The 20,769-nt window shown below is 39.9% G+C and overlaps 3 protein-coding genes and 1 pseudogene across 9 annotated transcripts; 3 read left to right on the forward strand and 1 right to left on the reverse strand.

Annotated features, from left to right (window-relative positions):
* The first annotated feature begins 512 nt into the window (after positions 1-512).
* On the forward strand, positions 513-2,542 carry LOC137945643 (dof zinc finger protein DOF3.1-like). The gene has a single exon (XM_068791601.1). The coding sequence runs from the start codon at positions 1,498-1,500 to the stop codon at positions 2,128-2,130; it is 633 nt and encodes a 210-aa protein (XP_068647702.1). The 5' UTR covers positions 513-1,497; the 3' UTR covers positions 2,131-2,542.
* A 4,245-nt stretch (positions 2,543-6,787) lies between these two features.
* LOC137945664 (protein DETOXIFICATION 33-like) lies at positions 6,788-10,962 on the forward strand. Its single transcript, XM_068791630.1, has 8 exons — positions 6,788-7,162; positions 7,922-8,463; positions 8,732-8,818; positions 8,959-9,015; positions 9,243-9,481; positions 9,607-9,725; positions 9,827-9,913; positions 10,420-10,962. The coding sequence occupies exons 1-8, from the start codon at positions 6,884-6,886 to the stop codon at positions 10,492-10,494; spliced, it is 1,485 nt and encodes a 494-aa protein (XP_068647731.1). The 5' UTR covers positions 6,788-6,883; the 3' UTR covers positions 10,495-10,962.
* A 218-nt stretch (positions 10,963-11,180) lies between these two features.
* LOC137945663 (uncharacterized) lies at positions 11,181-16,877 on the reverse strand. 7 transcript variants are annotated; one of them, XM_068791624.1, is made up of 11 exons: positions 16,675-16,877; positions 15,172-15,262; positions 14,755-14,896; positions 14,164-14,233; positions 13,569-13,868; positions 13,056-13,438; positions 12,813-12,912; positions 12,669-12,728; positions 12,483-12,569; positions 12,176-12,304; positions 11,181-11,657 (listed from the first exon to the last, which is right to left on the reverse strand). In XM_068791624.1, exons 3-11 carry the CDS (start codon positions 14,814-14,816, stop codon positions 11,316-11,318), a joined length of 1,533 nt encoding a protein of 510 aa, XP_068647725.1. In that variant the 5' UTR covers positions 14,817-14,896; positions 15,172-15,262; positions 16,675-16,877; the 3' UTR covers positions 11,181-11,315. The 7 variants fall into 7 exon arrangements, with proteins under 7 accessions (XP_068647725.1, XP_068647723.1, XP_068647724.1 ...); XM_068791622.1 differs by having other exon boundaries at positions 15,172-15,270; XM_068791623.1 differs by lacking the exon at positions 16,675-16,877 and adding an exon at positions 15,644-15,668 and having other exon boundaries at positions 15,172-15,270.
* A 1,804-nt stretch (positions 16,878-18,681) lies between these two features.
* LOC137945665 (amino acid transporter AVT6E-like) lies at positions 18,682-20,419 on the forward strand (annotated as a pseudogene).
* The last annotated feature ends 350 nt before the right edge of the window (positions 20,420-20,769 follow it).

Raw genomic sequence — 20,769 nt, forward strand, 5'->3', positions numbered from 1 at the left:
ACGTTTTCTGTTTGGGAAAGAAAATAAGGATTTAAATAAAGAGGGAAAAGAGAGGGTGAGGAATTTAATGCCTTGAACCAGTTTTGAGTAAAGAGTAAGATCGATCATCTGCGGGAAATTTCCTCAAGCCTCCATTGATTCGCTCTCTCAACGTCCCAGGGAGTTGATTGTCCGGTGGAGTTCAAATGGCTTCTTTTTGCATTGTTTTTCTCGTCGGAAGTTAAAAAACTTAATAATCGAGTCCCCGAGTCCGCACACGATCTTATGAAGATAATTTTTCTCTAAAATTTTGAGGTTTGGACATGATTAACTGTTTCGGGTGGGTATTTTTTTTTCCAGACGAATACGGATTTGAGCTTCGCGAGGAGCCGATAATTCTCTAGTCTCGGGGAATATCTTAATTGCGGTTTGTGCTAAAAAGTATTTTAAAAACAAGTTTAGTGGGGTGTAGACTGTTAACGCGACTTTAGCCCAAGTATATAAAGAAGGAAATGAAGATGAGAAAGACTCGGAAAAAGAGCAGGGTCTCTGTTTCGTTTTTTATTGCTCCTGGAGATCATCAACATCAGCAGCAATTCCCGACTCCAACAAGTCTCGCTTCGTTCCCTCTCTCATGTTCTTTCTTTATGCTTTCCCACTTCCCGTTACAATCTCTCCGGGGAACCAGTTCGGGCTCTGTACTCGAGTTTCTGTTTCGTGGTAGGAATTTTTATACTGATTTCATGTAATCTCAATTGAAGGGTTGAAAAGTATCTGTTCTTGTTTTGCTTCTCTTTCCTCCATCTAAATTCCATTTCAGATGGTTTGAAGAGAATGGCTTTTACTTGATGATTCTGTTTCTTGAACTTACCCGATTTCGAAGCTGTACCTGTCTAAATTCTGACTTCTCCTGGTTCTTTTGTTGGAACCTGTTTCTGGTTTGGGAACAAACTGGTGTCTGATCTTGGAAGCTAAACTTTTTGCTCTTCCTTGTCTCCTATCAGAACCCAATGGAACATATGAAAATTTGAATCTCTTCAAAAATCCTCGAAAGCCTAATTCATACATTCGGAAACCCATCGCTTCTACTCTCTCTTCTCAGCAGATCTTATCTTCTTCCATCCACACACAAACTTAACCCCACTGTTGGCATCCCATGTAGAAGGCGTTGTTTCCCGGTTATTTCCATACCCAAAGGGAAAAAAGCTATCTCTGCAGTCTCCTACTTGCTCCAACCGAAATCCGAAAGAGAAAGGAAAAGGAAGGCCTTGTTAAAACCTTTTCAACCCAGTAAAAAAGAAACCATCGGAACACTCCAATTACTCTTTTCTTTTACTTTTTTTTTTTTTTTTCTAGGCTTCCTAGATCACTGTTATAACCTGAAAAAAATTCAGTCTTTTCACTACCTTGTCGCCGCCCTACAAGAAACATCCTGGGCGGACCCTTGTAGTTTCCAGCGCTTCTATTCCGCAAAGTCGAAATATCGAGGCAATTTAGTTTCTCGCTATTCAGGGAAATATGCAAGATCCGACTGCATTCCAGTCCATCAATCCCCAGTTCGCGGACCATGAGCATCTTAAATGCCCTCGGTGCGATTCCACCAACACTAAATTCTGCTACTACAACAACTACAATCTTTCCCAGCCTCGTCATTTCTGCAAGAGCTGCCGAAGGTATTGGACCAAAGGCGGGGCTCTCCGCAACATTCCGGTTGGGGGTGGAAGCCGCAAAAACAGCAAAAGAGCAAACCCAAAACGGACGACATCCTCCTCTTCTACATCATCGACATCAACAACAACGACGTCTGCAACATCAATTCCCCTTCAAAGTTTTCCAAAACCTGAACCTGCTGGTATCTTTGGCCCAGTGGTTGACAGTGATCGCCGGATGCTCGACATTACCGGGAGCTTCAGCTCTTTATTGGCGTCAAACGGGCAATTCGGGAGTCTGTTGGAGAGTATGAATTCGGGAGCCTCTAGCGCTCAGAGGGTACAGTTCTCAGAATATCCTGCAAATACAAATGTGAACTCAAATACAAGTACGAAGACAGTTGGGGACCCCTCATTGGAAATGGGCGATTCGAGCTGTTGGAGTGGTGCAAATGGGTGGCCTGATCTCGCCATTTATACACCAGGTTCGACATTTCAATGAAACACCAACAAAGACATTGAAAGAAGCTAAAAACTAAGAGATGAAATTTAAAAAAAAAAAAAAAAAAAGGTTGAGAAGGAGAACTCTTTATCTGTTATTTCTTTCTAAGTTTTTCTTTTTGATGAGTTGCAGTTCTCAAAACTGGAACTATCGTTAGATAATATGGTGATGGAGAGATCAATTTGAATAATTTTCGGCTTTTCTTCATCTTTATTTCTCTACCTGGATTGACGACAGTCTGATAGCAGTGTTCTGGGGGTTTCCTTTAATTACTATAGCGTTTGTAACTTACATATTTGTCTGTCTGATAGTTTGTATGTGCTGAGGAAAAAGATTGGTATATGGATGCTTCAGAGGATGTGTGTATTTATTTTGGCTTATATTTTATGGTTGGAACTTGGATGCGACACAAAACTGAGAGACTGTCTTAATTGGTTTTGGTTTATGGGTGGACGTTGAATATCAAGGAAAAAGAATGAATAGGTGGTCGGATCAAGTGACTATTTAATCTCCTTTGCTTCTGGTGGATTAGTGGAAAACTCGTGAAATTCAATGCACCCTGCAGTGTACTTTCTTCCCACAAACTTAATAGTGTTTTTTTCCCTCCGCCCCCATCTCTCCACATCTATCTGCAAGTTTAATATTAGATATGGTGGTGGATTTGCGGCGTTATTTAAGAAGATTAAACTGGACGTCATTGCTCTTTCGAGCAGTTGAGTCGCTGGATTTCGTTAGTGTCGCATCAAGACATTCTTGCAAATGCGTGCCTCCACTTCTTTCACGAATGTGCATCATTTCGTGGAAATCTGATCCCTGTTTGTGCGACTGGTAATGGAGGTCGTGTTGGACGACGGTTTTTATCCCCACTTGGCCGGTAGAGACTGGAGACTGGGTTGCTCAAGCTATTTAGCCCGTTGATGATGAAAAATAAAATGATTTTCTTTAGGAAGGAGCAGATTACATATCTGGATTGAGAAAGAAGCGAACCTCACAACAGAGGAGGTGTTCCAAATATTTTCCCATATCATATGGATTTATATGTTGGGTTGAGAATGCCCATTTTCCTTCCTTTCCTCTCATCCCCAGCGTTTCCATTCGTTACGGAATCGTTCCTTTATCTGATCATATGCTCCGTCCAGATACGACAATTCAAGTTGTGTATTTGAATCGATGCGAGGTGTTCGTTCACCGCAATTTGTCAATTGCGAGAATATATTCCAAATCTTTTCAAATCGCCCAGAATTATAAATAGTGTCAAAGTAGTAGGCATCAATGGAAGGCGAGAAGGACTATTTGAAAACGTCTGAACAATGGAGCAGACGCATGATATGTTTCCGCCTCCATTCATCATTCTTCAGCCCAACCCTCCCATGTGGAAGACCAGTGCGTGGCAAAAGTTCCGGCTCAAAGGAGCTTTCAACTTCAACAATCGCCAACAAATCGATTTTTGCTAAAACAAAAAACGGCGTATTGAAAGGGATACTCAAATTGCACGCTAAAAGGCTGTGTAGCTATTATCAAGAATTGTTTTTGGATACACATCACACGTGTGCAATTGATCGGCAGTGACGAGCCATCAAATCAATCAAGGGTGGACCCACCAGTCATTCAATTTGAATTTTGGTGTCTTTCTTTGGCCTTGGCCGACATCCCCTTCCTATGCTACCAATTGCATAATTGATTTCAGATAATAGGAAACATTTGTATCAGTGGCGTTTTCCTCTCTCCGCAACAAGCCAAGCCATGCATCTCATTCCTTACTATTTCCGCGCCCTAATCAACCATTCGCTGTGGATGGGCCTTTACCTCTTTTACGGTTTTACCTATGCGCGCGTGTGTCTATTCTCGCTCTGTTTTCCCTCCAAGCCCAGAAGAGGGTTGGTGCGACTACAACAAATGATTGTGGGGGTGCAGCCGTGAGGCCCACGTACATGATGGTGTGCACATGAGACAGTCATCCATCATGGCCAGCTTGCTTGACCTTGACCTCACCGCATGCAAAAAACACAGTGATTGCAGGGCATATCATACGCCGTTATTATCACTTTTTTTTTTTTTTTTCTTTCCTTTTGGCACGAGTGACTCGTACGTGTTACCTTCTAATAGTCCCACTCTGTGACCGAGACCCAGCTGATTAGAGCGTGACTTGGTTAACTATAATAATACCGGTAACATCAAATGTGGATAAGTCTAAACCGAGTGAAAGTAGAGGATGTTTGTGCTCTATAGGTTCTGTTAAGGAGACAGAAGAACCTCAGATTTGGGGAGAAATTTACGGATTTAGCGGATTAGAATTGTGGGCACGCGTAAATCCACTCCAAATCTGGTTTAAAAGCTATAATAATGTATAAGAGCAAGTGATTAGTGACTATCATGGCGGTTGTTGATTGATGGTTTTACCCACTTTTTTTTTATTTTTTTATTGAAAATGATGTGTTAGGTTTCGTTTTAAGCGAGATTATTATTACAGCAACAAAAAATAAAATAAAAAATAAAGAAAGAAAGAATAGAGAGTCCAATGTCTCACCATCCCACTGAGATCTGCTGTAGACATTCGGTCGACCCAATCACTCACTCTAATATAATGTCGTGAATGTGGTCCAGAAGCCCAACTGCTTGTAGAACACTCTTTTATCTGCCATAAACGAGCACCTTGTGCCTGCCCAGTGCTCAAAAGTCAAATTTAAGAAAAGCGATGCGAACCGCAAACATCTTAATCGAAGGTTAGTTTGGTGCCAAAAGTATGACTAGTAATATGAACTTGAAGTGGGAATCAGTATCGGAGGAAGCTTCCTTCATAATACGAATCACGAGTGCGATTTTGTCCACCCTCGTTTCTGATGGCCGACAACTCGTACATGTTTCGCATCATCTTTTTTTACATTATTTTTTGTTTCCTTCTGGGACTATTAATCTCGGCCCTTGGATTGAACCACTCGCTTGATTTTATTTTCCATTTTTCTTCTGTCCGGCCTCCGGCGTCAACACGTCGTCTCCCCTTATCCGTGACACCAAAACGGGCCTGGTGTCTGTATATTTGGTTTTTTATGTCGTTTACGGAATCGACCAGCAGTTGCGGACGTTTGAAGTCCACCAATGTCGGATAGAGATATAAAGATGGGGTCCGCTTGCTTTTGCCTTTTCAAGAGACGGCAGAATCGAATTGGTAGAGAGTGCGTGCGTAGCTTCCTCCTTGCTAAAAGTCGAAGCAACTGATGTTCTTTGTTCGCTTCTTGGGGTCGGGAGGAAACTTCTCTCTAATTTTGAATTGTTGATCCAATTGTTGAATTAAGAGCATTAGCGTTGTGCCAGTGGGTAAAGGCAGTATAAAATTCGATTAAGAATAAGATTGAGAATGGGAGTTATGAAGGGCATCGTTTTCCTCATGACAAAATAGAAACAGATACAGTCGCAGTGGCAGGAGTTCTCTTAATCCCTCAAGAACGGGATCGCTTCCGGATTCTGGTGGAAGAGCCGGAAAGCTGGATAGTCAATCCTCTCAACTATTTTTTGTGTGGTGGTCTCATGGATGGGCTTTGTCTACAAAAACTCTTAAAACCTAATCAATCCTTTCCCATGTATGGGCCTAATTCGGTTCGGCTGACGGGTCAAGAGAGACTCTTGTGAACAAGCTAGCCCAGCCTTTGTAACTTTTTATGGGCCTCAAGTGGTACGTTTTTCAGATCCTTTCAGAGTCGCAGGCCCACTACCCCGTACGTTTTTACATAATATACGTGCAAGTGGGTTTGTATCGAAACTTGCACTTAATAAGAGGTCTTGAAACTTGCATCAAATTTATATCAATAGTATTCAACACTCTCACTCTTCTTTCTACCAGTTAGGGGGCAGGGCCACTTGCTCTTGTAATGCATCCAAGGGTAAGAAGCATAAAAGACAAAGAAAAGGCTGTGGAATTTTGCGTACTTTGGCTGCTAAATTTTCACCGCGGATCGGCGGACTATCTGATGCCTTGACATTAAACAAGAAATTAGCAATTGAACGTCAAGTCCCGATCGCTACAGACAACTGTGTCAGGCTCACAGACAGATCCCTCATTGGGTAGTCGTATCTGACTTAATATCTAATTGACTGAAAAAGTTCGACTTAATTTTAATTAAAACGGTGCAGGAAGAAGAACTAAGATCTTCACGTTCCAACAGCCAACCAAGCTAAACCAAATTATCTTAATCTATATACTAATCCAATATAATATAGAGAACAATTCACTAGCGTCAACGCATATCTAAAGATTTAATTGGTGGAGATCCTGTGTTTACGGCCATCGGTGGGGATTGTTAGGCGGAAGGACGCCGCCTACAGGACTTCTTTTGAATTTGAAACATATACATAATACAGCTTTGCAACAAGGATAACAAAAATCACCTAAACACAAGGACGATTGAAACGAATCTGGAAGACTAACTAATTTAGTAATTATAAATTAAAACGAAATTATACAATATTATAGCAGGTAAAACTTCCACTTCAGTCAGTTGAAAAGGTGTTAAGAATTCACACCGCGAGGAGTTGGAGGTCTGGTGGAGTATTGCAGAGATTCCCAGAAAATAAGTTTCTGTCTTAACTCCGAGGACATTACTAAGACGTCACCAAGCTGCCTCACAATTAAGTTGATGTATTGTCAATATCGAAATGGTGACCTCTGGCCTGTACGCGGCTTGAAGTTCGTCGCATCTCCATCTCCATCTCCAAAGGCAGTTTCTTAACTCCTCGCCTTTTCCTATCTGTTGAAGCAATGGAGTCTTCTCCGTTGCTCCAACAGACGTCTACGTTCTATAAGGAAAACGACCGAATCTTGGAGGGTGGACAGCATCATCCTTCCTCGTTAGCGTCGGAGACATGGGCGGAGATGAAGATGCTGTGGCAGGTGGCGGGCCCTGCTGTACTGACGTCCATCTTTCAATACTCCCTCTTCTCCGTCACACAGACATTAGTGGGTCATATTGGTACTGTTGAACTAGCAGCTGTGGGAATTCAGAACATGGTTCTTTCCGGACTTGTATTTGGGATCATGGTATGAATCCTCTTCTTTTACTCATTAATTATTCTGGTTGATTCTTCTATGAGTCTTGCCCCTTTCAGCCATGAATTTTTCTACTTCATTCTTCTATGAGCTTTTGTTAACAAATTTTATAGTGATTATTCTCAAAAGTACTTGGTTTAAAGTATTCAGAAAATACAAACTAAAGATTCTGCATGATGCTTCTTTTGGTTATGTCATCATGCTCAATTTTTCTGCCTTTCTTGATTGCTCGCTTTTTCTATTAAGCTCGTGCAAGGTTTGATGATTTTTTTTCTCAGGCTGAATTCCTCCCTGTAGCTTGATTTCCTTATATCCTCACGCTCAGTTGAAACCTTCATTAATGTTATAATTGAACAGGTTTTATGAAGTGCTGTTTTACCTAAAACAATTTTTTTTTAAAATTTTCACTTTTTCTCCCTTTTTTTTTTTTTTTTTCTTTTCTGTGGGTTCCAAACAGACCCTAAGAGTTCAAGGTGTTCAATTTTGGTAGTTGCCATTTGCCTTCCTTTGTGACCTCTCATAAGTTGACGAAGAGGATGATTCTGTTGAATTTTGGTGTTTTTTTCTCTTTTCCTCAATGTCATAATCTTCAGATCATGAGTCCCTTTCTTTTTTACATATGAAGAATGGTTTATTAATTTTCTTTTCTGGTTGATCTTCTTGCTCTGGGCTACAACACTGATTCATGTTTAATTTTCTCGCAAAGTTACTGTACTTTTTCATTCCTTTTCATGTTTTCTTCCCTAATAGATGGGAATGGGAAGTGCCTTGGAAACTCTCTGCGGCCAGGCTTTCGGAGCAGGGAAGCTGAACATGTTAGGAATCTACATGCAGAGGTCATGGATTATCCTCAACTGTACTGCTATTCTCCTCACCCTAATTTACATTTTTGCCACTCCAATCCTCAAGCTATTAGGACAGGATGATGAGATTGCTTCTCTGGCGGGAAAGTTTTCAATTTGGATGATTCCAGAGATATTCGCCTTGGCCATTAATTTCCCAATGCAGAAATTCCTTCAGGCACAAAGCAAAGTGATGGCTATGACATGGATTTCTTTCGCTGCACTGGTTCTCCATTTGTTCCTCAGTTGGCTCTGTATCATAAAGCTAGATATGGGTTTGGTAGGAGCTGCCATTACTCTCAACTTGGGGTGGTGGGTCTTAGTGTTTGGACAGTTGGTTTATATTCTAGCAGGTTACTGCGAGAAGTCCTGGACTGGTTTCTCATGGCTAGCTTTTACTGATTTGGCTGGCTTTGTGTGGTTGTCTTTGGCTTCAGCAGTTATGCTATGGTAAGTGTTCTCCAAGTTCTTTTTATTTTCGTTTGTACTTTATAAATAAATTTTCAAATGCTGGAGCTCTGCTTGCTCACAATTGACATACAGAAGTGAGGGTTAAGATTTCTATGAATTCCTTATTCTCTGTTTCCAAGGATACAAGGATTTCGAAATGCTTGCCCTCTGCTTTTAGATAACTGATATTGGAATTTGTTAACGGCCAGAAGAGGGACTTTTTTTTTTTTTTTTGTGTAACCGAACTTCTTATTCTGTTACTATGCAGCCTGGAGTACTGGACTTTGATGATTATCATTTTACTTGGTGGTCTTCTTAGAAATCCAGAAATTGCAGTAGATGCAGCTTCCATTTGGTTAGTACAAGTTTGGCGTTTTGATCTTTGATCTGCCTCAGCTGTTCCAGCTTATTTTAATATTGATCTTAAAACATGTCTGCCAGAATATGTGGAAGTAGATTAGTTTGTGATTCTGAAGTAAATAACTCTGTTTACAGCATGAATGTAGAAGGATGGTGCATGATGATTCCATTTGGCTTCACAGCAGCTATTAGGTGCGGCCATAGACTTCTTATTTTTGCTTCTTTTTTTCTGTATAAAACTAGGAAGAAAGTTCCCAAAGATTTGTTTGTATTGATGACTACTTTTTACTCTTCATAGAAAAAGGACTGGAATACAATACGAATGACTGAGGAAACTCATATTGAGTGGGGACAAAGAGCATATTCCCTGAGTCTGTTTTTAGTTTATCTAAAAGAACTTCTCCTTTCCTCCTTGTTAGTGTAAGGGTCTCAAATGAGCTGGGAGCTGGGCGCCCAAGAGCTGCGAAGTTTTCAGTCCTTGTGGTAGTGATGATGTCAATAGTTATTCAAACTATTTTTGTTATCTTGATATTGACCACACGAAAGGATTTTCCTGTGGTGTTCACTGAAGATATACTGGTAATGAAAAAAGTCTCTCAAGTTGCGGTATTCCTTTCGGCTTCAATATTTTTCAGTAGTGTGCAACCAGTTCTATCAGGTTAGTGTTTGGTTTTTTATACTCCATGAGAGTATTTATGGAAACCAACAATCTTACCAAAAGGGAAAAGTAACCCCTATTTGTTTCAAGTTTTCTTAGATGTACATTTCCATTTGAACTTTCAGGTGTGGCCATTGGAGCAGGTTGGCAAACTCTGTTTGCATGTATAAATCTTGGTTCTTACTACCTGGTGGGTTTGGGTATGGCTCTGCTTTTAGGGTTCAAATACAATTTCGGGTTGGAGGTAAGATTGTCCTTATTAGTAAATGAGTTTAGCTTAAGATTATTGATCGTAGAAGTGACATGATTCTAACATATACACTGATTTGATGATCTTGATGTAAGGGTATTTGGGGTGGAATGCTTTCTGGAGTTGCTGTGCAGACGATCATACTTATAATAGTCACTTGGCGAACTAACTGGGAGAAGGAGGTAAGTGTTAAAGGGATTCCACACTAATCTATTCCTATCTGTGCTTTATTAAGGTTCTTGTATGTTTTAATATTGTTAGTGGGAATAATTACACATTGGTTAATGTAAAAAAAAAAAAAATTGTGGTTATTAGTTCTGAAAAGACCTAATTTCGGATAGTCATTTTGGGATATCCAGATGTAAATTTAACATGGTACAAGTGCAAGGTATTTATCTTGTTGGGGTGGCTGTTTGGTTTATAGCCATTTGAATCTGACCATGTCTCAGACCCATTATTCGTTTGTTTAGGCTAGGACACGAGGAAAGTGTTAGTGAGAATAATCCTATATGTTAATGTTAGAAAAATATGTGGGAAAAAAATATTGTAATTGTGATTTAGTTATTTTGATATAGATCAGGGCCCAACTTGATCAACTATGGCTCGTTAAGCTTAACGGACTTTTTAAGTCTACTGGAACTTGATATTTATGGCAGATAATAGAGATGTATACTCAATCACTTTGCAGGCACAGGTAGCCAAAGAAAGAATTTTGTTCTGGGGAGGCTCAGGCTCAGGCTCGGCAGATGCCATATTGAGTTGAAGTGATTTAGAACTTTTTGGTGCGCGAAGGGCACCAGGAGTTGGCCCCAATTTCTGGGTCTGAGCTCTTTAACATTGGATTGTGGTGCAAAAGATCCAACTGTCTTTGGAAACGAGCAAACATCCTGAGTTGCTTATCTAGCAAAGGTGACACGAGTGGCAGCCATTTCTCTCTCTGTATTGCAACAAGATTTATCTTATGTCATTTTGTGCAGGTGCTAGTTTTGCTCGTAAGTAGTCCTGCACACTGATTTTTGTACTTGTTCAGATTAAGTATTTAAGATACAGGTGACTTGTTCCAACTAGCCTCGGTGAAGGCACAGAGGTGACTTGGCAGGTGATTGAGAGATGGGAGGAGCAAATAAAAAAAAAAAAAAAAAAGTTACTTAGAATGAGAACTTTATTATATTACCTAAAACATATTGATATGGTCTAATGCAGGATTTTAAGGATTTTGTTATATAATGATATTGTTCTAGGTTTTTGTGTATAAATTACTTGATTTTTAATATTTATAAATAAAATTTAATTTATTCTTATTATGATTTCATTTGTTCATCCAATTACGTATTTTAAGTTTGATTAATAGGTAATGGCTTCCCTAGTTCTTGATAATAGGGCGAGGCCTCTCTGCCCTTCCCTCTACACAACAACTCAACTAAGGGAGTGTAGATCCTTGCTCATGTACAAATGTATCTCTTCAATGTCAGTTATACAAAGAGGAAATACAGCGACATCACTCGGTGGATGCCACCAACAATCAGATTATAATATTAAGCACACCATCTGTAATATTTATGAACAGAGAATAAACCTGCAGTTTCAAGCAGTAGAAACAAAATTTGAACAGGTTGGTGTCCTTTCATCTGCTAATTCTCTCTGTATTAAATACCTGAAAGACGAAATATAAGGAGCCCACTGAACACATTTGTCCAACCTCCCTAGGAGACTTCTTTGAATGACTTTCTGTTGTGCTTCTGGTAGGTAGTCATGAACCATCTCCAGAATGCTTGATAACTGCATACCTTCATCCTTAGCGTAGTAGTTGAGAATCTTTGGCAGAATGATGTTTTTGTCCCCATGGATATGGATGCTATTTCGTATAAATTCGGCTCGCGCAAGCTTGAGCTCATGCATCACACCCTCACCTGTATAAAGTCGAACCTGACACCAATAAACGTATCAATAGGCATTTCATGCTGCAAAAGAATGAGGAAGAAAAGCTGAAGACAGCCTTTATCGTATAGCTCATTTTGGGAGGATATTCAGAGAGTAATTTTTGGTTTCTGATCCTCCTTGAGGTAACTAAGCAAGCCAAAATAAGTGAAGCAGCCACCGTCTCAGTGGAATGTTGGCAAAACATGTTCTAAGAATACGATTGAACAAAAAATTAAGGCACATGACTTTAGTGATGTGGAAGAAAAAAGCTGTCATGGCTTGCCAAGAAAATGCACGTTTTGGAATTTTCTCTTGAAATTCTCTAACATCTCTGGCCTATTCAGAGGTCACATGCCAAACTGAAGTTTTTAAGAACCGAAAGAAAAACCTAAAAAGTCTTTCATGATGGAGCCTAATACACCACAATAGAAAAGGCATTCTTTGCACATAGAGCTAGTATAAAATGCAGCTGCAAAAATGTCTTCAATGGCCGTTACAGTAAAATTTGATTGATAAAATCTTACCGCAGGGTCAGAATAAGAACCAGAACAAAGTGCAAAATGGACAAGAGGTTCATGATGATCAAGCGCGTACATATGTTTGCCACTTCCAGCTCTAAATTTAGTTCCTGATAACAAGAAACTTCGCAGCCACTGCAAATTCATAGAAACAAAATTCATTGTTTGCAATTGCAAATTAGTTGATGATTAGTTTTTAGCTAGTAAAAGATAGGTAACACAGACAAGGAAAATACAAGAGTCCAAAATGCTTTGCTGATCCTGATTACAAAATAGAAACTAATACAAACTGGATTTATACTTAAGTCCATACTGGTGAAGAACGACGAGACTGACATCCTAGGATTGCATTCTGTACCACATAAGCATTGACAAGGCATCCTCCAACATTATATGATGCCTGCAGATAAGAATTTATGAACACAGCTTAAGGTTTATTCATTAAACAGTGAAAGGAAAAATGAAAGGAGCCACATGGGGAGAATAAAATTTTAATTACCTTTGCATTGGAAGATCCACTCTTCAGGTGATTCCTCTGATCCCCATAAGCTAAATATGCCTGAATGTTCTAATAGGTTAATACAAAAGAAAATTCATATGAGATTCCACTTCTAAATTTGATGGGATGTTCTGAGAATATTACATGCATCATCAAGGCATTATGGATGTTAATCCAAAAGGCAAGCTTCTCTTCATGATTCAAAACCACAGGGTCAACCTTCTCAAGATGCTGAATTAATGATCTGCACAAGCACATGCACTGTATTGGTATCGGTCTAAACAAAAATGAATTCCACTACATGATACACCACAACATAGAATTTTCCAGTAGTCAAATAATCATTTAGCTGATTGGGGGTTGGGTTGGGTGGAATTGGCTGCTTACTTGAAGCTATGCAGCATACTTGCAGCATAATGAAACCTCTCATCATCAACCCGTATCTGTGGCACTTCCACCATCCCACTGTATGGACCACAACTCACTTTCAGCTCTTCAAGGTCGCATGTATTCAGCAAAGCTTCATTATCAAATCGAGGACTCCAAATATCATTGGGATATTGTGGAGAAAATGTACTCGAGGAAGACACAGATGGAGACGGAGAGGCTGATAGAATTAATTGATTTGGAGGAGCAGCATTTGCAAGTTTGCAATAAATTGCAGAAACACATCTGAGAATCTCTTCGGATAGTCTATTGGGAGTTTCATTAACATGATCAAGAGAAGCACCAAGAAGGTCTGCAAGACTCCGGAGACCTGGTTCAGACTGCTGCATGCCAGGCAAAATAACGGTAAACAGGGTCTAAGGTTATACAGCTATACCCAATTAAAATGGAAAACGAGGTATTCAGAATTGCAACAATGGCATCCAAACAACATTTTTTGAAATGCAGAATTACCTTTCGAGAGGATGGAGATTTTTCAAGATTAGTAGAAACACTTTGTGACCTTTCTGGGGGAAGAAGGTTCTTACTATGATCTGAATGAGATGGTTCAGCATTTCTATTTGTACAGACCCTCTCACCAGTATTCACAAGTCTAGGAGGAGAGCTTGTTCCATAGTCTTTGTCCTTGGCAGAAGAATTTAGTTTAGCAGTATATTGATCAAAAGCTGTCCGATATAATGAGAGAAGAGAACGCTCTAAATTTGAAATTTCCAACTCGAGGATAGAAATCTCGGTTATCAGCTCTGCAACATGCTGCATAAAAAAATGGAAGGATTAAACCTGTTAAAATAACCACTTCCATTTCCATCCAAAATACCGAAATAGGCAAATATACAATTGTATGTGAGTGGCAGGGTGTGTGTACAAATGAGAAAAGACAGATAAAATGAGTTTCCACATTTGCAGATACAAGTGAAACTAGACAAGTGCTACCAGGGCAATAACACAAAGAACATCTTAATGTGAAAAAGTAATAAGTATTCGCTGAAGGAGCACTCTTATCTCTTGAAAGAAACCAATAAGCCAGGAAAAAAGTTAGAATGCATACAGTATTTGGAAAAAGGATCGTCTTCTTTGGCCTATTGAGATCATATTCGAGGAATCCATTCTCAGGAGTACTGCAATTAAAATCACAGATACATTTTTATCAATCAAATAAGAAACCAATCATGAAATGCCACCAGAATCTCAATAAAATGGACTATCTTGAACTTTGACCACGAGGAAGAACAATCTTTTATTAGGGCCATTGACTTATCCTAGAAAGGGAAGCGAGATTTTTCCTTCTTCCTCATAGCTTTTTTTAATATCCACCCAGCTAATTTTAGTGAAGATTGAAAGTAAGGATACAACCATAAAACTGTAGAACTCTCGAAAAGTTAACAAAGACTATCCAGGACCATACACGTAAGATACCGGTATGAAACCAAGGACAGTGAATGAAATTATCAGTATATGAGCAAAGTTTAGTTATGCACAAATTCTCGACGGGAGGCAAGGTCACGAGACTCACGACCATCCCAAAATATAGATCGTGTGGCCAACTCTGCTGTGAATCCAAACTTCCACTTTTTCGTTACAGTTGCACAGATTCTAAAAAGAAAATGGCTCCTCTGTTGGTCCCCATGATAATGCTTACCTCCATGAACGCCGGTGATGAGAGCTATATGAAGCTGGTAAGTCGCCACTAACACCCAGCATTCTTCTACTTAGCAGTATTTTGAGTCCTCGGCTTGATCGTCACTATTGATGTTTCGGTCTTCAGACAATTCAGTGGACCCCTATCAGTGTCGTAACATTGATTCAGAAAATGAACAAAATGAGTAAGGGGAATAAGAAAAGGCAAAATGTAGGAAACATTGATTGTTCTTTCTGTAACTCAACGGGCAGGGAAGAGTCTTTCCAACACCAAGAGGAAATCAGTGGTTACACATTACCAGTTAAGAGCACACGGAAAAAACACCAAAAAAGGAAATCCCACGAACAACAGGGGAATTCCTGAAAACCCAACAATAGAAATTAACAATCAAATCTAAACTCGAAACTCGAATGAAACCTGAAGTTAAACGATCCGAAGTCCAGAATGTCAGGTCATATGATGTATGAGAGTACGAAATGCAGGTTTCGGCAAAAGGAAGCGTTGTAACCTGCAGTTCTGAGAAAGAGTATCAGAGCAGCTGATGACGCTGATATTGCAGCTAGCTAGAAGACAGTGCAGGAAAGAAACTGGGCCAGGACAGGAAATAATCAGAGATACTCTAAATCAAAACGACCAAAAAACAAATCTTTGGTAAATCGTATGCCGCCAATAAAAAAACAAAATCGGTATTAAATATTTTCAGCGGAGTGAGGAAAAGAGTGAGAGACCACACAAGCCTGAACAAATACATTAGAAAATCAATGTTTTGCTTGGAATAAATTTTTTTATATTCATAGAAATGTAAGTGTAGCAGAAATTTCTGTTTGCCTACTGCAAAAAGAAGACCCGACTATTAAACTAATGAAGATGATGTAATCTTATATTTGACCATAAATCGCTAGAATCTCAACGCTTCCACCTGAACTGAGGGGCCAATTTCAGCTTAGTTATCAAGCTTTCTCGAGTTATAAACTGCGGAAGACAGTTGTTTACGCGGTAGAATCGTCCATTAGCTGATTTACAATTTCCAACAAGCTGCAGTGACACTGTAACAGCATTGACAGACTGACCTTTAATATAACAAATTGAGTATGACGTAAGAAGAGAGCCACGTACTGTGCTACGACAATAAACCCGAGACCGATGGTTATTTGAAACTTCTAAGAACTTGGAACTCGGAAAATGCAATCGGTAACAGATTATTACAACTCAAAGAAAAATCCTACTTTCACCAACATACATGAGCTGGATTTTTATTTTTTATTTTTTTCTGAAATGGGAACCTTCATCACCATTAAAGACTGGCCTCATGCAAAAGCAGAAACTCACCATCAGTTTGGTATCTAAATCTGTTATAGATTGCATAATAGGGCCCAAATGAGTTGCAGGCGTAGCAGTAAGAAGTGACATGAATGGAAACGGACAATCGAAGAACAGAACCAGTGAGATGGTGTCAGTGATTTTTTATGAAGAAGGGAAGATCCCTCGGTACTAGTTGAACACATTCATGGAGTGTCATGAAATTTGACCGTCGCAAGATTAATAACAAAGGCCTGCCAGCCACAAACTGGTCCTGCCTATGTCGAATCAGTACTGGGCAGTTGGTACCGCCATTAAGAAAACAAATGAATAAAAACGATAACAGAAAAAAGGATCGACCGACAATGAATGCGAACATATGACAGACAGCATTTATAAGACAAAAAATACCCCTAATCCTTTGCAGCGACCGAATAAAAAAATATCATCGTCACTCCTACTTTTAAGTTTTATCCACTAAGAAGTGAACAAATTTACCTAAATGTGTCTTTATCTTTCCCCATTAATTAGAGAACTTTGGAGATTATTACCTGGTGAAGTATTACTAATATGCCGGAGCAGAGGCGAGGGAGAATGTACGAAATAAGACGGGAGCCGTACCTGTTAGCACTCGGCGGTTAACGGCTGCTCAATCCCATCCAACTCTCCCAGGGCGGCCTCGGAAACGGTCACGTAACCAGCTGTTTCTGTAAACTTTTGTTGTTTGTTCCTGGAAGGACGATAGGAGAAACCTTTTTTATTTATAAACTTAAGCAGCGGGAGTGCTGAAACGTTCACGAATCGCAGCTTGAAATGCGCAAAGGAAAGTGACCGCAAAGGAAGCCTCCGATCGGGTGTGGGAAAAGCAAGACAAGAGGAGTCTGGGTTTGAACTAAGGAGCTGTTCAGGTTACTGGTTGAGGAAGACAGGTTGGGGCCGCTTTCGAGGTTGATGTTTACAAGAAACCAGGGTTTAGAGCTTAGATAATGTGTTTGTTCATTTATGGAGAGAGGAGTATAGATTTGAAAGGTCTGAGCTTAGGTTTTGGATTAGAAGAGGAGGGAAATGATCGTAAAAGGTACGCTAATATTCCGTCAAGGAATCAACTGATCTACTCCACATGAAATTATTTCCCGTTAATGTCGTAACAGACAAAGAAAGAAACCTGGGCGTGCGAGACGATTCCCACAGCGACCCTGCCCTTCTTTAAGAATTCAATGTTGAAGCGACTTCGGCCGATCCACCTTTCTATCGAGTGGCCAGAACCGAGAAGCGGAAGCTGGATCCCGTGGGTGATGAAATGCGGCTTACCCACCTCCAATAAAGATCCAACTGCCATAATATGATCTAATGGACTAGCCAGCATTCAGAGAATAAACTTTAATACCGGCAGTTTTGTCCTTTAAACATTCCCGATTAATCTTGGTTGTACCCAATTTTTTTTCTTTGAACATCTAAATAGACTTCACTGGGAATAAATAAATAACCGAGTTTTCTCTTCTAACATTTTGATACGTCTCGTTTCCGATCCAAACACCAATCTCTCAGTTCGTCAACTCTTTGGTTTAATGATTCTTCAAATTGGTTTGGTAGCCGGACATATTTTCTATTTCTTACACAAGTTTTTAGCCTTTTCCACTTCTATTTGAAATTAGCGATCACATCTTCTCCCAATATCCTGTATCATTAACTGTTTTTTTCTTCAGTAACTCTGCAACCAGTCACCTGGACATTGTTTTACACTAATTCAAAAAAAAAAAAAATCTAAAAAAGGGCTTCCTATGGTTCAGCTCGTTAGAGGGGAAACCAAGAGCCCTTACTTGAAAGCACATGGAAGGAGGATGAACAGGGCACTTCATCACACGATTCTGTATAAGGCAGAGAAGGGCCATTCTTCTCTGCCCCATCTATTCTTTTCCACACACAAGGGACCCCCTTTATTACAGAGAAAATAGGGAGGAAAGGAGCTACCCTTCCATTCTCTCTTACACTGCTCCCTTATTTTCTCTGCATTCCTCTCTTGTTAGTTACCCGTAGCTCCTCTCCCCTGATTTTTACTTTTGCTGGGAAGACAGGTGTTTTCTAGATCTTTCAAATCAGGTGTCAAAAGAATAAAAGACAGAAAATAAAACATGGACTAGCAAATGAGAAATGGGGATTATCTAATTACTTCACCTAGAATAACTATTTTGTTTTACAGAACTTGGAAAAAAAAAAGAACCCTAAAACGTAGTGAAGTATCCTCCATCGATCTTCAAATCACAAAATTAAACTTTTGAAAGCTATTATGGATCGTAGAAAGGGGTTGGTTTGCAAAACAGTGTAGGTACAAAATCAGGAAAATTACAATGATTAAGCGCCGAACAAAGATGATTGATCTTTGGACAAATCAGGATTTATGAATCTTTCTTGTTCGTAAATTTACCCTTTTACTCCTAGATGCTGCATGTCATCCCTTCACCTTCACCTTCACCTTCACACAATCACAGCTTCTAGTGTTTCATCAAAATTTCTGTAACTTTTTCAATTTCTTCTTAAGATCTCAGAACACATCGGCCAACATATTTTCCTCCCTATTCTCTTCTTCCCATCGAAGGCACAGGTCAACCTCCTGTCAGTGATCGTCCTTGAGAAAGAGGAGCCTAGAATGGATTGACTTTAATATTGGCTTGAATTTCTCGTGGTCCTTCGATTTTTTAGACCTTGTTGCTTGCTTATCTCTTCTTAAATATCTTGTCCTTAAATTCCCGTCTAGCGTTTGGGAAAACCCAACCTCGACACGAGATGAAACTTGAAACCTGAACTCGAGGTCAGGTTCCCCGTGAATCCTGATCTAATGCCCAACCCTTGATAGATAGGAGGTTGACGTATGGCTTCAAAGCGAAGAAGAGAAAAGGGAGAAAAGAACTAGATGGTTGGAGAGAGCAACAAAAAACTATGGTTGTCTCCACCATTAGGTGTGAGGAAGAAGGACAATTTTTTTGTGAAAACATATATCAAGGCTTTTAAGGTGACCATTGATCGAGTTGGAGGGCACACCCAAGGATGGTGACGGAGGAAACATTCTCGCCTGTTGGATCATTGGACCGGAGGGGGAAAGCAATGGAAGGAAAAATAGTTTTTTTTGCCTTCTAAAGGTCCAGTTAAGCATTTTCAATAGATGCCATTTGATCAGCCCTTATTCTTGATCAATGGTCAGCTTCTAATTTCACGCGAAACACCCCTTCTTCCCTCGTCTGCCTCCCGTTAGCCCTTCCTCTTTGTCCTACTTGATTGAGCCGCCCACAGGACCTTACCCCCTGCTCTGGTGGAGAAGAAGCATGCCCGTCGAGAATCCTTTCCTCCGCTCATCCAGCATTCTCGTCGAGATCAGTATTATTGTAAATAATGTCGACATCTTTGTAGTTTATTTGATTATCATCCCATCACTTGGGTGTTTTTTAACAGTGGTTCAGAAATGAAGTTTGGCATTAACGTTGGCTAGTTGTTCTAGTTATTTTGGTTTTCTGCTTGCTGCCCCTCTTCTTGTTTCGAAAGATGTTTCTATGGCTCTTGCAATTGTTTTTGTTCTTGTGACATGTAGAATTGAACTCATTAAACTCATGGAAGGTCGGATTCGGATACCAAAATTAGGGCCTGATTTTGGATACAGGAAAGCTGTTCTGGATTTGCTGGTGGTTATTCCTATCATGACAAATGCCTACATCTGCCGGTTCAATGTTCAACCAATCTACAATGAATTGCGTTAGGAGGATTACCACTGTAATATGTGTCGTTGAGTATACTCTGATGGTTGTATCTGGTTATTTGTTGTTTGGGAATAATATCGAATCAGATGTGATGACCAATTTCGATGAAGATCTTGGCATCCAGTTCAGCTTGGATTTGAACTATGTGGTTTGAATTGCCGCTGTATTTCACCTCATCTTGGTTTTCCCAGTGATCCATTTTTCTTTGAGGCACAGTGTAGATGCTCTAACATTTAAAGGGTGGACACCTCTAGTGGACAGCGGAATGAGATCAGTTGTTTTGATGGTAGTTCTGTTAATTCTTGATTATTTGGGCTTCACAATGATCCCCATGATCTAGGTGGCCTTCAAGTAACAGGCGCAACTACGACTGTTTCATTGGGTTTTATATTCCCATCTCTTATAGCATTAAGGTTGGTGGTTTTACTAGACGAGGAGAAGACTCTTTCATGGCTGATTGGTAATGGCTGTTCTGGTTGGTGTAATAGGAGCTGCTGGGAATGTCTACAGCCTCAAGGGTCAACTTGCATGAGATAAAGAGCTGATGAGGGATGAGTCCAAGACTGCATTTAGTTGTCAATGTAGGTTCCCTCCGTTTTACCATAATAATGTTTGAGGAGACGAATACTTAAGAACAAGAGAGCTTATCAGTTGTAGTTTGATAGGAAAATTTTGCACTGCTTATGTAGCTCTGAACTCTCATGGTTATGAAATTGAGCACTTCAGTGTTGCTGGCAACCAGCAAGGGGAAGGTTTGTCTTAGAATTGCAAATGTTGCCAAAGACACTAAGTTTGGGGGTGAGAAAACCCTCCTTATAGAGATCTGACTTCAAAGAGATAGTCTTCTTAAGTAGAAGACCTTTTTTTCCTTCGTAAATATGCTCTGTGGCATAGACTGAGACCTGTTGGAGAAGACTAGTAACAACATTCGGATCCCACTTTTGGTTGGAAGACTAACAATTTCAAT

Source organism: Aristolochia californica, unplaced genomic scaffold, assembly GCF_029961685.1.
Source record: "Aristolochia californica isolate CCGP_79_NKW_82.1479 unplaced genomic scaffold, dmAriCali1.0.hap1 SCAF_12, whole genome shotgun sequence".
NCBI lineage: Eukaryota > Viridiplantae > Streptophyta > Magnoliopsida > Piperales > Aristolochiaceae > Aristolochia > Aristolochia californica.